This window comes from Lampetra planeri, chromosome 18, assembly GCF_965212315.1.
Source record: "Lampetra planeri chromosome 18, kcLamPlan1.2.h2, whole genome shotgun sequence".
Taxonomy (NCBI): Eukaryota; Metazoa; Chordata; class Hyperoartia; order Petromyzontiformes; family Petromyzontidae; genus Lampetra; species Lampetra planeri.
In genome coordinates this window covers 1,948,203-1,962,198 of record NC_136124.1, presented here as the reverse complement: position 1 = coordinate 1,962,198, position 13,996 = coordinate 1,948,203, and the positions used below count along the sequence as shown (strand labels likewise).

Genomic DNA, 13,996 nt, shown 5'->3' with positions numbered 1-13,996 from the left:
CCTCTAATCCGCAGCACACTACAACATTCCAAAAATACGTACTTAAAATTTGCAGGTTTAGGATTTTGGTCCCAGCGGATTACGGGAGTTGCTGTGAACAGCGGGGATGCCTCAATTCTTAGGATTCACCGATTAGTGGAGGACAGATTTTTGGAATACAGGTATCCCTCGATTTACGAAATACGTAAAACGAAGTTTTAGCAATAAGCAGGATGGGTTTCAAACAGTCATTCCAACTTCACTCCTAACCTAAATATATACACCTATATCACTTTTCACAGGAATTACAATCACGAATATAAATGTTAAAATCATTGAATAGTAATTCATTTTTTAAAAATCAACCTTTTCGAGAAACTCACCAAGAGTTCTGCACGTTGGAATGACTGGCAAGGCGACGTGGAGGCGGTCACTGCTGCACGGAGGGATGACGCAGCCTCTCGGGTGCTTTGTGTTTCATCTCTTGGCGCACGCCATGTGAAGTTTCGTGAACGCGGACATTGGATTTAGCTCATAGAAAAGTGTCCATAATTTGTCAATTGCGCCAACAGGAAATTTCGTAATCCAAAAATGCATAAATCCTGTACTATGCTGTATTATATATAAAGCACATGCAAATGGCACTGTAATTGATTGCGAATATAAAGGGTTTTTTATACAATCACCATTGGAATTCAATCGGCATGGTCACATACATATTATAGGCAAATGTTATTTTTTACCTTTTTTTGGCAAACAAAAAATTTACTAACGTCTCCATCATCAACAATTATACATATCTGAAAGGAATTAGCCAAATCTGGCCCTATGCCTCCTCCAAAGTCCAAGTTTAATGATGGGCCGTTATGAGCAGCATTCCACCCTCATATGTTGTTCACTGTCCGGAACAAATTTCTTTCCAGGCAGATTTCCAAAATAAATAGCAGAGCTGATGTAGTATGTGGTGTGTTACATGATAGTTTGCGAGGCCGCAGGGGTTGCGTGCATGTTGATATAGCTGCTTTCCAAGGTAGATGTTTACAAAATTAGTACAGTTTTGGCAATTGTGAATGCCAACAGATGTCTAAATAAACACAAATACGCACAGTGTGTATATCATGGCTTATACCAAATATTTCACCAACATACACAGAATGTCACATTATTACAAAAGGTAAAATGCATGGCAGGATTGTGAGAGGTGTCGGCAGCTTGGGGAAGGCATTCATCATCAATGTGGCCTCGTGTGTAAATACCAACGTGGAATTATTTGTGCACCGTGAATAAACACTATCTCATTCCTGCGGCGTGTTGATAGCTGCCAAACATGTTAATGAGTAACAAGAGTTGGTCCAAGGGGATTATGCCTGTGTGCTTGCAGAAATGTGCACGCTAAGTTCAAGCCAGAAAGGTATTGTAAAATCACTTGCAATTTAAATGCAATTATTTCTAAGCATTGTGTTAGGATTAGGAACTGCTTTTTGTGTTTAGTTTGTTGTGCTTCGCCCGTACCTCCGATCAGCACGGTTGGCTACGTACGGTGCGAAAGTAGTTGAACATACATTGCAGTGCAAAATGGATTCTAAATTTAAATCGCAGGGAACAACAACAACACACCATGGAACAGTCACCACAACAATATCTTTTAAAGTAACATTTTACACACTTGTCAAAAGCATTCAGTCAAAGGTATAATATATATTTTAAAAGATGGAATGTATATGAAGATTTCTATTTATTTACTAAAGACAGTCTAACTGCATTTAAAATTATTTTCAGGAGGGTCGTGCATTGGGATATTTAGCCAATTATTTATTAATGAGTGTTTGGCTTGTGGTAGGAAACCAGAGTATCCGGAGAAATCCCACCCATACAAGAGGATAACATTCAACATCGCCATCCCCTGGGCATCTCGCCCGCCCCATGCTTAGAACACTTGGCAATCCTGACTGGTCACCATCCAAGTAGCAGCCAGGTCCAACAGTGCTTAGCTTTTGAGATCTGACAAGCTTGGGTGCATTTAGGGTGCATTGTTCATAGCAAATTCACATCAGGGTTTGAGGTCACGTCTTCAGGTACTGAAATAGTTTAAACCGAACCTCAGCACAATTTCAGCTTCTTCGGGGAATAATGGGAACAAAGGTTGAAGCAGTTCACCATACTATGGACATGGCGACCCGAGTTCACTTCTTGGCCAACACCTCACATCAGTGCCCAGTGGTATATCCTCATATAATCCTGGCTTCCCTCAACTCCTTGCGCAACCTGCACTGAACAGCGTGGTGAATTATGGTCAAACCCCCTCCGTGACTGCCACGGCGTGCAGAAAGCCTTCACACGGCAGTGGGTTCACGAAGTTGGAATTTACGGGAACTCACAGCGAACGTCTGGTTCGCAAAGCCATGCAAGTGATGCGAAGGGTGGCTGATAGTGGATACAACAATCCTCTCGCCCACCTTAACACCGCTGAGCCCTGCACCCCCTCTACTCAAGCTTTCCAGGGTGGGGTCTTTTTGCATTTCTGCATGCAATCACGCAGGCGCGTTCCCCCAGCCCCTGCCGAACTTCATTCGCTGCCTGGTGTGCGCACTGACTAGCAGCTGAGTGAGACATTTCTAAGCCGTAAGTACAATTTCAACATTCTTCAAAACTGTTTTTTTCCCCGCTATAAACAACTATCTTTTGAAGTTCGTACGCAACAATATTACTGGAATTGTGTATTTTTAAGGAGTTACTTAGCATACTCTGTTTACACACACACACTATTTTTTCATAGAATGTGCATATACTGTAATGAAAAGTTTTACACTAAAAGGGCAATAATGCACGTGAAGTGTAGCTTTGAAACTGCAGCTACTTTTGAGCGGCATATTTTTGAAGACAGAAGCAGCCTTTCATGTTATCATGCGCTAGATGACACGGGGTGAGGAATGCAAGTTTGTGTAGTCCGCATGTGTCAGCCCAGCTTGAAGTTTATTCCCTGGCCACGTAGTTTGGAAAGAGGCTGCGGGCTATAATCATACAAGTTAGACAACACATTCCAAAGTGTGCTATATATACTGTTTCATGCTTATGTTTGTAATGTAACAATGTATCAACTATTTCATGCACTCGTTTAACCTTAACCTCAGCTCGCACGTGTGTAAGGATATGTACTGCTGTTTTGCACAATACAAACTATAACCTAAACATAACAACAGGAAAACGCTGTAACGTTCACTTAACTCAACGTTTTTCCAAGAAAATATCGAAACCACTCCAGTTTCTCAATGCAACATTCACTGAAACAATTACAAAGAATAACGGAAAAGAAAATCATCAACGGTTTTCTTTGTTAATTGTCTGGGGCATAGCGTAATGAGGTACGTGATTATGCTTTCAACTCGACTTATAATGCCAAGCATTTAACCAGGAAAGCCAAACTGAGCCTTCAGGACTGTTTCAGAAGAGTCCTGCATCGAGATGGTTGTGACAATTCCCTTAATGCGTCTTTGGGCACGTGGGAAGAATCCAGCGGATTCCCGAAGAAAACCCACAGAGACACTCGGGGGGTGACACTCAGAACTGCCATCTCCTGGCCACCTCTCAGCATCAATTGGCGGGGCCCGGGTGGTCACCAATGCAAATACTTACCAGGCTTCAAACCTGCTTTGCGTCCAAGATCTACTCAGCTGCAATGCATTGGTTGCATAAGTGAAAACTATTGCATTAATTAAAATCTCGCTTTGTTGCACGTTATACCAAACCCCACTATGATCTGTTAAATCAAAATGGTTTTAACGACCAATGGGCGTTTCTCCATTGGGATGCGAGTTCGTACAGCAGAGAGATGTGGATCGTAAATCAGACCTACACGGATCAGCATGCGTTGCAACCTATTATTAAAATGACAACCAAACTTTTTATTGAATTCAACTATTAAACGTGTCAATACAGGTGAATCAAGGCTCCCTAGTGGACACTTAAAAATGATTATAAACCAAAGAACGATATACGCACACACAACACCAAAAGCTGCTACTGTATTTACCTTGAGGCAGTTGCAATAGACGAGGTCCACAAATGCACACACACACACACTTATATTTTATTTGTATATCTTTAAGCCAACTTTGTAGCATTCTTGGCTAAACTAATCATCATTGAATACTTATACCAGGCCTCCCATGCAGTACATCTGGATGAAATTATTGCAGTTCGTCAATCATATCCTGTAGTTAATTTCCAGCAGTTGTCAGCAAATATAAAATGATTTATACTTTCTCTATTTATGTTTATCCTTTTATGTCACCATTCCAATTTTCATAAAATACGTTTTGTCACTCCGAATAGCCTTGGTGGTATTGCATCGCCTTGCATGACCCTTCTGCTATGTATCTTGTGTGATCTACTTACCCGACGACAGTCACGTTTGCAAATGTGATTTGAAACTTTGATCCTTACCCATGTATCGATCTTAATATGCCATTTTATTGAGGGATTCCTGCTGTGTGGTGTTATATTGGTGTGGTCTGGGACTGCGTTGTTGTTGTTGTTTTTGCTGCCTTGCCCAAGTTTGATCAAAAGCGGACATATAATACTTTAGTTATTATATTTAGTGACTTGCCTACATTTTTTCTATATTTTTTCACTCCTGTCGTTTTGTTGTATTGTTTGTTGCTGTAAATTGCTGATCTGCCCATACTGGACATCTGTGAAAAAGAGCTTCAGCGCTCATCGAATTAATCGAATCTAAATAAAGATTCTGATTGTAATCTAATGTAATCTCAGAATAACTGTTTAATCGTTGTAAATTATTTTGATGATTTCCCATGGCGTTATTATTAAGGCCTCGGTTTGTCAGGGCCTGTATGACTGTGTCCGTTTCCACTTAATTAAATAACGTTAATAGTCTACAAAAGGCAGGCATAATTATATTTTATGTTCTTTTTTTGTTTCCTAGATTCTGATTGATAGTGTGTGGTCAAGCTATAAAAAATATTTTAGAAAACCAGCTTGCTCATGTGTTTAGTGGGCTCTAAATGGTCTGTTCCGTTCTCTATGATCTAAAGGTTAAGTGTGAGAAGAGGTAATTTGGTTAGTAATTGTGCAAAATCAGACTTGTCTCCCTTTGAAGAAAATTATTAATTATAATAATTAAAGTATCGTTTCACAATTGAAGTAATTCATTAGTTTCTAACCATTGAGTAAGCAGGCCTGCTCATTTTTTATTTACCCAAAATCTGTGCTCACTTTTTTGATGACATCCACAATGTATTCTATCTGGCCCAGGAGCTTTCCCATGTCTCACACTGGGTTGATGGACAATTCTCGTAGTGGTGGTGGTGGTGGGATGGCAGCCACAAGAGAGAGCCTGAGATGTTGACCTCCCTGAAAATTGAGCAGTGAGATGAGCTTATGTTCAACAGCCGGATAAATTATTATGGTATTGCAGGACCATGAGGGATGGCCAGAACGTTGAGAGGTATTCTTCAAGAAGTGGATAAAGCATGGTTTAAAAGAAAGCATGGTTTTTATGCCTGATGATGATTGCTTGTGTTGCAATCGAAACGTCGTAATATGTTATTTTATTTTAATTTATTATTTTATTTTTAGACGTGACTTAACCGAAAAGAACCAAAGAATAATTCCTGCAGTCACGAAAGCTCCTAAATTAAGATTAAAGCATGGTTGTTGAATATTTGACCTTTAAAGTTGCTGTTTATGAGAACATATTATTGTGCAAACATGATGATTATTCAACACAAAAAATGCAAATAATCGGACATTGACCACGGTAATTATTGAAATATTGTGAATTTGTACCGTTAATGTATTGACTTAAAGCTTTCGTGACTGCAGGAATTCACATTCTTTGGGTCTTTCGGTAAAGTCACGTAGATAGGTTCAAATTGTAGTGACGTAAAGTGTGTCACTACGGTGTTAGCGCCAGACACTGTCATCAGAGTGCTCCTGTGCCGTCTGGAACGTCTCTCTGGGGCCAGAGTGAGTACGGCATGCGAACGGGCCCTCGGGGCATAGTCCTGGTGACGGCCTGAGAGAGGGCAAGTCAGGACATCCCTCGTTTCTTAACGAGCTGGATGTCTCACTCGCACAGCCAGCGTTGCGGTGGTTCGCCTACATTGACATGCTAATCTTACATTAACAGATTGACATGCAAATCTCTCACAATACAATGGCCACCTCCACAGCTGCGCCGTCGTGGTGGTATAGCAGCTCTCCGATCTTACATTTACATGCAAATTACATCTCGAGCCCCACCCACTTACCCTTGGGCTAAACCCATCTCAAACCTATATAACATCCTGCTTCAACAGCTCTCCCGCTATATTTTTTTCACCTGATGACGATTGCTAGTGTTGCGATTGAAACGTGGTGATATTTTTTTTATTTTTCTATCTCCGTGGCTTTACCGAAAGACCCAACAAATAAGACAGGACATTGTAGTCTGGGTGAAGCCGAGAGGGCACGTGACCAGGACAGGGTAGTGATGGGTGCCTCTAGGTGGACTTGAGGAACACGTGATGCTCGGTCGAGATCCTTCAGGAAAGGTCTCGAAGGGGGCGTGGCCAAAGGCGGGGCGAGGCCACGCCCAGGAGCATCAAGGGGCAGTCCCGGGAGCTTCTTGGCTGTTCTCTGGAATCAACCCTCGATCTACGGTCTCTGCTCGGCATCGTGGGTCAGTCAGGAGGTTACTGACTGACCCGCATATGTAGTGACCTTGTAGCGTGTATACGTTTATGTAGGTAGCCCCGTTGGGCTGTGTAATAAACGTGTTGCCTCCAAGTCAAGTGCGTGCCTCCTTGTTCAACACTACGTGACTTTACAGAAAGACCCAAAGAATATGTTAATGTAGTGTTAGTGGTTGTATAGAAATGACAAGATTACATTGCAGGCTGTTCTGCGTTGTAATGGGGCTGAGCACAGGGATGTGGCAGCTTTGAACATTGTGCATGTTACAAATCACAATCAAGGGGTCTCTAGTGATAATTTTTTTGTCTTAATTTCACCATATTCTCATTTCATTCCGTTGCTCTCATCGAGCTTTGATCACTACATTTGCATACACTTTAACAGCACATCGCATGAATATAATGTGCATAAATTGTAAGTATGTATTTTTGCACGTACAATTTGATGCATAAGTGTATGAAACTATAATTTGAATTTAATTTATACAACGTTTAATTTGGGATGTAACAAAGAATGGGCTCATCAATCAATAGATAGTCTGTTATGCTCATGATATATGCACCAAGGTTTACATTGATTTTAAGAAACAAACTATTTATTAATTAATTTTCGTTTTGAATCGATCTAAACACTGAATGACATCGCTAATCTTGTCGACTTCTGCGTTCCTATTCGTAAAAGTGTTATGGACTGCTGGGTGGCAACACTTGTTTTTACCACACAGATATGAAACATTCGTACATTATCTAAACGATCCGGTAAACACAAAAATACGAAAAATATCCAAAATGTCCTTAAATATCAGAACATCTTCAATTCGTTGCTATTTTATATTATGGACTCGTTGAATCCCTGGAGCTACAAGAACCACAATTGGTTTTTGTTCGATTTTATTTTCATGGTGACCCTGAATCACAACAATTAATTGCATAATGAGAGGTTCGAATCGTTATACCCCTTCTAATTAACATACAGTACATCCACAACACAAGTTTAATTCCCAGCGGCAGTGGGCATTCGTAGCGAGTTATATCTGATCTGGTCCTGGGGCATCCTCCTCACCTTTACCAATTCGCACTGACCATCGTGGTGAAGTATGTTCAAGCAACTTATGTTAACCACCCAGTTTTTATTTAACTGGGTGAGAACTCATGGGATCCGGATGGTGTCATCTGCGAGTGAATGGCTCACAGGGCTATACCTAATAAATGAAACTGAAAAAAAAACATGGGTCACCAAAATGACAAAAGCAAAACAATTAAAATGAAGAACATCAATGAAGCAAATATAAATGAGCAACAACAACTGTGTTGCGTGGGAAACGGAACATATGACGCAATCACAAATCAATGTTAAAGAGGAAACTTTCAGCCGCATAAGTCAACTCGGCGCAGATTATTGTTGGACTGATCAGAGCACAATGACAATTAAGTTACCAGTGGCTTTGACAATGGGCTGTGAACGATGTGAACAACACACGCACATGATGTTCTATATACGTGTGTCTAAATGTGTCACTGCATGCAGGATACCATGTGGTGGGTTGTCGCCTTCTTGTTGCTGGTCCCACACCCCCAGGGCACACTCTCCACTCCCGTAAGTTCTCCACTGTCTCCCTGTGGGGGTAATCATCGGCAAACATTTGACAAGGAAAGTGAATGGGTTTGTGCTTAGACAGTGTATATAGACTTGCAAGCTAAATCTGTCCTTCAATCTGCTCAAACACACTGCACCTGCCAGATACCCGCTTATCAGGACTAAAGCTAATACATAAAGTCACGTGCGGACTTAGCCAGGCTATGTGATACGCGCAGATTTTCAAACGGCTGTCTGTCTTGAATTAAAATGCTTAAAGATGTTTTTTTTATTCCCATGAACGCAATCATTTTCACACAACGGAACCTACTCGCAGTTGACTGTAGATTATTCATCAAGAGCGGTCGTAGACGTGTGGTTGAGATATCCCCTAAAGCATCAGCTCATCTTTTCATGGCAGACATTCCAGTGAGAGAGGATTTCAGTTGGGCCCATTTGCTAAAGTTTTGCTTTAGGCGTGCAACAATAGAGGAGTGATTCTAGATTTGAAGCTTTCGTGACTGCAAGGATTCATACTCTTAGTTCTTTCGGTAAAGTCACGTAGGTAAAAAATTAAATAAAAATTAATAAAAATAAAATAACATTTATTTTTATTAATTAAAAAAAAATGAAATTAAAATTAATAAAAATAAAATAAAATTATTTTTATTAATTTTTATTTCATTTTTTAAACTAATAAAAATAAAATAAAATTATTTTTATTAATTTTAATTTCATTTTTTACCTACGTGACTTTACCGAAAGAACTAAGAGTCTAATAGAGGAGTGCTTAGCTACTGCACATCGCCTCTAATCGAAATGAATTGTGAGCTGTGGAAGAAGTCAATTACAGAGTAATGTTGAGAACCCGTCCCCACGTGGCCTCTGCTTGTGACCAGTGGTGAAAGTGGGGAGATATTCGGCAGTATGCATATTGGTAAGAACAAAGAGAACAGATGACACACCGGCAAAATAAATATATCAATTGTATATTAACTACAGTAAAAATACATTGATGTATATCATGCATATGCAATAACTAGAATATATTGTGCAGTGTATTATATGTGTATTAAATGCAATAGAATACCATTATATAGTATTTTTTGTGTTCATACCAGCACCTAAAGATAGACTTAAATTAAACATTACAAAATATGAAAAGCTTTGCTATGTTCATACAAATGTGTGTGTTTGTATATGCACAGTTGTAGAACAGTAAAGTGCTATCTGAACTGCTCCTGAGTCTGCTCCATCATTAACCCGCGCCGATCAGCGTGGTGAAGGATGGTGAAATGGTTCCCATGTGCGAGACATTGCGTGAGGAGGCATTCGTAAGACAGTGCATTCACAAAGTGTTGAATGACAACTGTTGTAATTTTTTGTAAAATAAATATGGCTTATCAAATAAATATAATAAAGTACGGAAACAGGATTCCTGTTTTGGTTCTCTGTTTTGCTGTAATGACTGCCCTTGGCACTGTGTGATTGGATTCTTTTTAAAAGCCCACACTACAAAGTCCTACAAATGAAGGAACATTGCTTCAGTCGATCCAGCAAAATGAGTGCATTATATTTCACAATGGCATGCAGTACGGTAATGTGAATTTACAAACAACCCACCAAGAGTGGTTTATTTGGCTTTGTTTTGTGGTCACAACACCACCACATATTACTCTGTGTTGGGAAGAATGCAGCCAAATAGCTGTGGCATTCCATTTTCTGTCGATGAATTTACGAGCTTCACGCTCATAAATAGCTTTGTCAAGTCTGGGCCGGTTCGCCTTGCTAATTCCACTTGTGTTTTATTTGTTTCTGATGGACAATGAATATTGACGAAATGCCGAGTTTAACACGAGCAGCAACTATTTTATGCGCTAGCGGTCCATGTCCACTTCGATAAGCGATTGGCTTCTGATGATCACACAACACTAAGAACTATTGCATGTCGATCATAGCTTAGTCCACCAAATGATTGTACTTTTCTGCCATCACATCATGCAATAATGCAATGGAGAATTTATTTCAAGAAAAACATTTCAAGCACAAAGGACTGTATTAATATAAAATTCCCAAATTTATTGGAACTATAATACCGTACTGTAGGATTATGACATCACAGAAATATGAGATCTGGTAGTGGCTTGGGGAAGGCTTTCATCCAGCAGTGGATTGACCATAGCTGATGATGATGTTGACAGTGGTTATAAGCAACATTATGCAACTAAAACAGTAAACAGTGAGTTCATTGTTTTGTGTGGGTGGGAACGGTGGTGTAAAACGCGTGCGGATTGCGTTTTCTCACCACTCCCACTTGACGGTGTCACCACGGCCATCACGGATGAGTCACGGCGCCAGGCACCAAGATCCTGACGCTCTGCATTCTCCCCAAGCGAAACTGTGCACAAGAGCACGGCACGATCTTTGCAGCAATTAAATTCAACTCGAGTTTGCGGCAATTTAATTCAACACTATGAACGTGCAATCTCAATATTAACCCCATAATAAACCACAACCTCTCCCATTACAACACAAATACTTGATTTAATGGGATTAGTATATTGTTTCTATATTTGAAGCTTTCGTGACTGCAAGGATTCATATTCTTAGGTTTTTTCGGTAAAGTCACATAGGTAAAAAAATAAAAATAAAAATCACGACGTCACAGCACGATAGCTGTATCACTTGATAGCTGATAGCTGTATCAAGTGATACAGCTATCGTGCTGTGACTGTTCCACCTGAAGGCGGAAGCTTGTGTTGCCTCTGAAACGTCGTGATTTTTATTTTAATTTTATAATTTTTTATTTTTTACGTGACTTTACCGAAAAAACCTAAGAATAGTATATTGTTGTTTGGCAATACCTGTTGGAGGGGTGCTACGTGGTGCATTGCAGAGTTTGCATTGAAATTGCTTTTGTGAGTGAACGTGTGAACACAAAACAGGAGGATTGATCCACAACTCTGGCTGCCGCCTGATGAGGCTGGTTGTAATTACCGGTGAAACGTTGAACTCGAATTGTAAACGTCGTGGGTTGTACTCTCCATCATACCGGTGTGCTGAACTTGTATCGAATTGGCATGTTTTGTTTACGTGACGCACCTTAATAATTGGCTGTGACGGGTTGTTGGCGGGTTTAATGATACATTTATATTTACGCGAACTAACCCAAAAAAAAAACCTGTATTATGAATTATATTGATCGCGAAAGCCTACGTGTTCAACTGGCGTGCGGGGTGTTTGAGCGCGTGGGTTCGTGGGTCCACGTGTGCACGTGCTTTGTGTGTGTGTGTGTACGCACACGCGTCCGTGCGGGTGTTTGCGTTTGAGGTGTCGAAGCGTCAGGCCGACGAGTGGGGACCGTGGGGAGACTGGGCGGCCTGCAGCCGCAGCTGTGGGGGAGGCATCACCCACCGCGAGAGGCCCTGTCTCTACCTGAGGTGAGCCACGTGCTCATTTGACATTTAAAGGGACACCGTGCACATGTTCTGGACGGAGTCATTGGCACTGGGTGGCTCTGGTGAGCAGCAGGGCTTAAAGCACCTGCAGGCCCTTTACCGGTTTCAAATCCAACACGGCCGCATAGAATACAACTTCTCGAAGATGGACGCAGTGAGAGCGCAAGGTCACCACGAACAGAGCGCACGCTACGACTCGTGGATTTGGTGATGCCGGGCAATTTGAGATGTTTAGATGGTGTCCAAAATCGAGAGAGTACAAGGTCACCGCTGCAACAGCCACGCGTTCGACTCGCGCAGCTGGGGATCCCGCGCCACCCTTGGGCGCGTCAGGCGACCGCGTGCTCCGATTAACACGGTTGGCTACGTACGGTGCAAAAGAGGTTCAACATACGTACGTGGCCTGCCAGTTGCAACCTTGTTACGCTCTCCTTTTTTTGGAAAAGAATTTACTAAATACATTTAAAAGATTGATTTTTTTTTTAAACTATAAACATTATATCGCCATCCTTCCAAGGAATGCTTTCACCAATTGCCGGATCTTATTCTGCATTTAAACATGAGATCACAGTTGCGGCACCTCAGTGCTCTGTTGCCTGAGCCACCCAGCCGCCTTAATTTGCTGCGGACTATTAATACATTTGCTAATGCCGTTTCTGGAGTTAAATAAAATAAATCAAAGCAAATGATGAGCATTAATGCTGTTGTAATATTTAGCATTACATCTGAGCCACTGTCATCAGTCGTTGACTGTTATTGTTCTGTGGAGGTCCTCGTTCCTGCTTTAGGAACGTGGAGTTGCCACAACTGGATCAGTACCGGCAATGGAGATGGGCAACACTCAGTGCTTGGTGAACTTGTAGACACTCGAGATTATCTGTGACCAGAACCACTGTTTTCCCGCACCCCCGATTAGCATCGTTGACTACGTAGGGTGCAAAAGAAGACCAATATACACACACACACGCGTTTTTGTGATGGTTATTGATGCTAACAATGATAATTTAGTTAGAGCCATCATCATTTGGGTCATTAATTATATTTTCCTTTTCAGAAATGTCTTAATAGCACAGATGTGGAGGGGAACCAGGTGGCATTCCTTCTCATAGCCCACAGTCACAGCAGCAGACTCCCTTTTTATAGCGAAGGCCATGATTTGCAGTGAGGCTTAAGGACGTCACATTTCACCAATGCATTTTTTTTCACTGGACGCCAATGTCTGTAACATTTGTCTCTAAATGCCTTTGTAGGTCACTGGACTGATGCCATCAAATGCTGATTACATGAGAGGACCTTTTCAAACAAAGGGACACACAAGGCGTTTTGTTTCTGCGCCGCGTTCCCTTGGGCTGGAAAACGTGCACCACAGATGTAGCGTGTCAGTGGTGCGATGCGTGCACATCGTCCTCCTGAGCCGCCTAGCCAATCTTATTTAAATCTGGGATGTGCCCTATTTGACCAGACAGCTTTGCACAAACAACTGTTAGTAGCATCAAGCAGCCGATCAGTCACTTTAACTTGTATCAGGGCAATGTAATGCGCTGGAGAGACTATAAGAAACCTGACATCTGACCCCATGGTGGGGCAAAGGTCAAATGCCTAAAGAAACATTTACCCAGTGCAAGATAAATAAAATAACTTTAGAAATGAATTAAATGGTCGATGGAGAGCAATTATTAATGCTGAGAAATTATTTCCAAAATAAAAATGTCATATAATTTAGTGAGAAACAGAACTGATTAATCTTGTGTCAGTCCACTTCATCTATGCTCCCTGCCTTTACTAACCTGCATTTACGAGCACGGTGAAGATTGGGGAGGCACTCATCCAGCAGTAGATTGGAAAAGGGGTGTTGTGCATTGAGTATATGATTCATGCATCCTTAAACATTTTGCTTATGTCTTTTTTATCAGCTCAAATTAATCCCGGATCAGCCACATGCAATGCATATAAAAGTGTTGCTTTGACTTGCAAATGCGCAATCTGGGGCTAGGAGAATTCGTGTTTGTGCCCGCCAGCACTGCACCTGCCAGGGGCTAAGGGCCTTGTTACCAGAATGTGTTTCTCTGCAGAAATAACCTCCAGTGTGAATATGTAAGCACCACTCACCTACGTTCACTGCCAGACCCTTACAACAATTTCCGACTCAACAAAAGCCCAGTTTTTAAACACTCAAACATGAATCATCGTCTTGCCTAAGTATAAAACGTGATTTAAAAATATATATATATATACAAATTTAAAAAAATGCAAATAACAAATACAATCTATTGATTGTAAAAAGGCATTGC

At 41.1% G+C, this 13,996-nt stretch overlaps 1 protein-coding gene across 2 annotated transcripts in view; it reads left to right on the top strand.

The window, feature by feature from the left end:
• The first annotated feature begins 2,517 nt into the window (after positions 1–2,517).
• Positions 2,518–13,996, top strand: part of LOC144723472 (papilin-like) — a 58,594-nt gene continuing 47,115 nt past the window's right edge. For both annotated transcript variants that reach the window (XM_078602256.1, XM_078602255.1), the window contains exons 1-3: positions 2,518–2,601; positions 8,200–8,268; positions 11,578–11,687. In XM_078602256.1, coding sequence (XP_078458382.1) covers positions 8,206–8,268; positions 11,578–11,687 — 173 coding nt within the window. In that variant the 5' untranslated portion in view covers positions 2,518–2,601; positions 8,200–8,205. The remainder of the gene's footprint in view (positions 2,602–8,199; positions 8,269–11,577; positions 11,688–13,996) is intronic.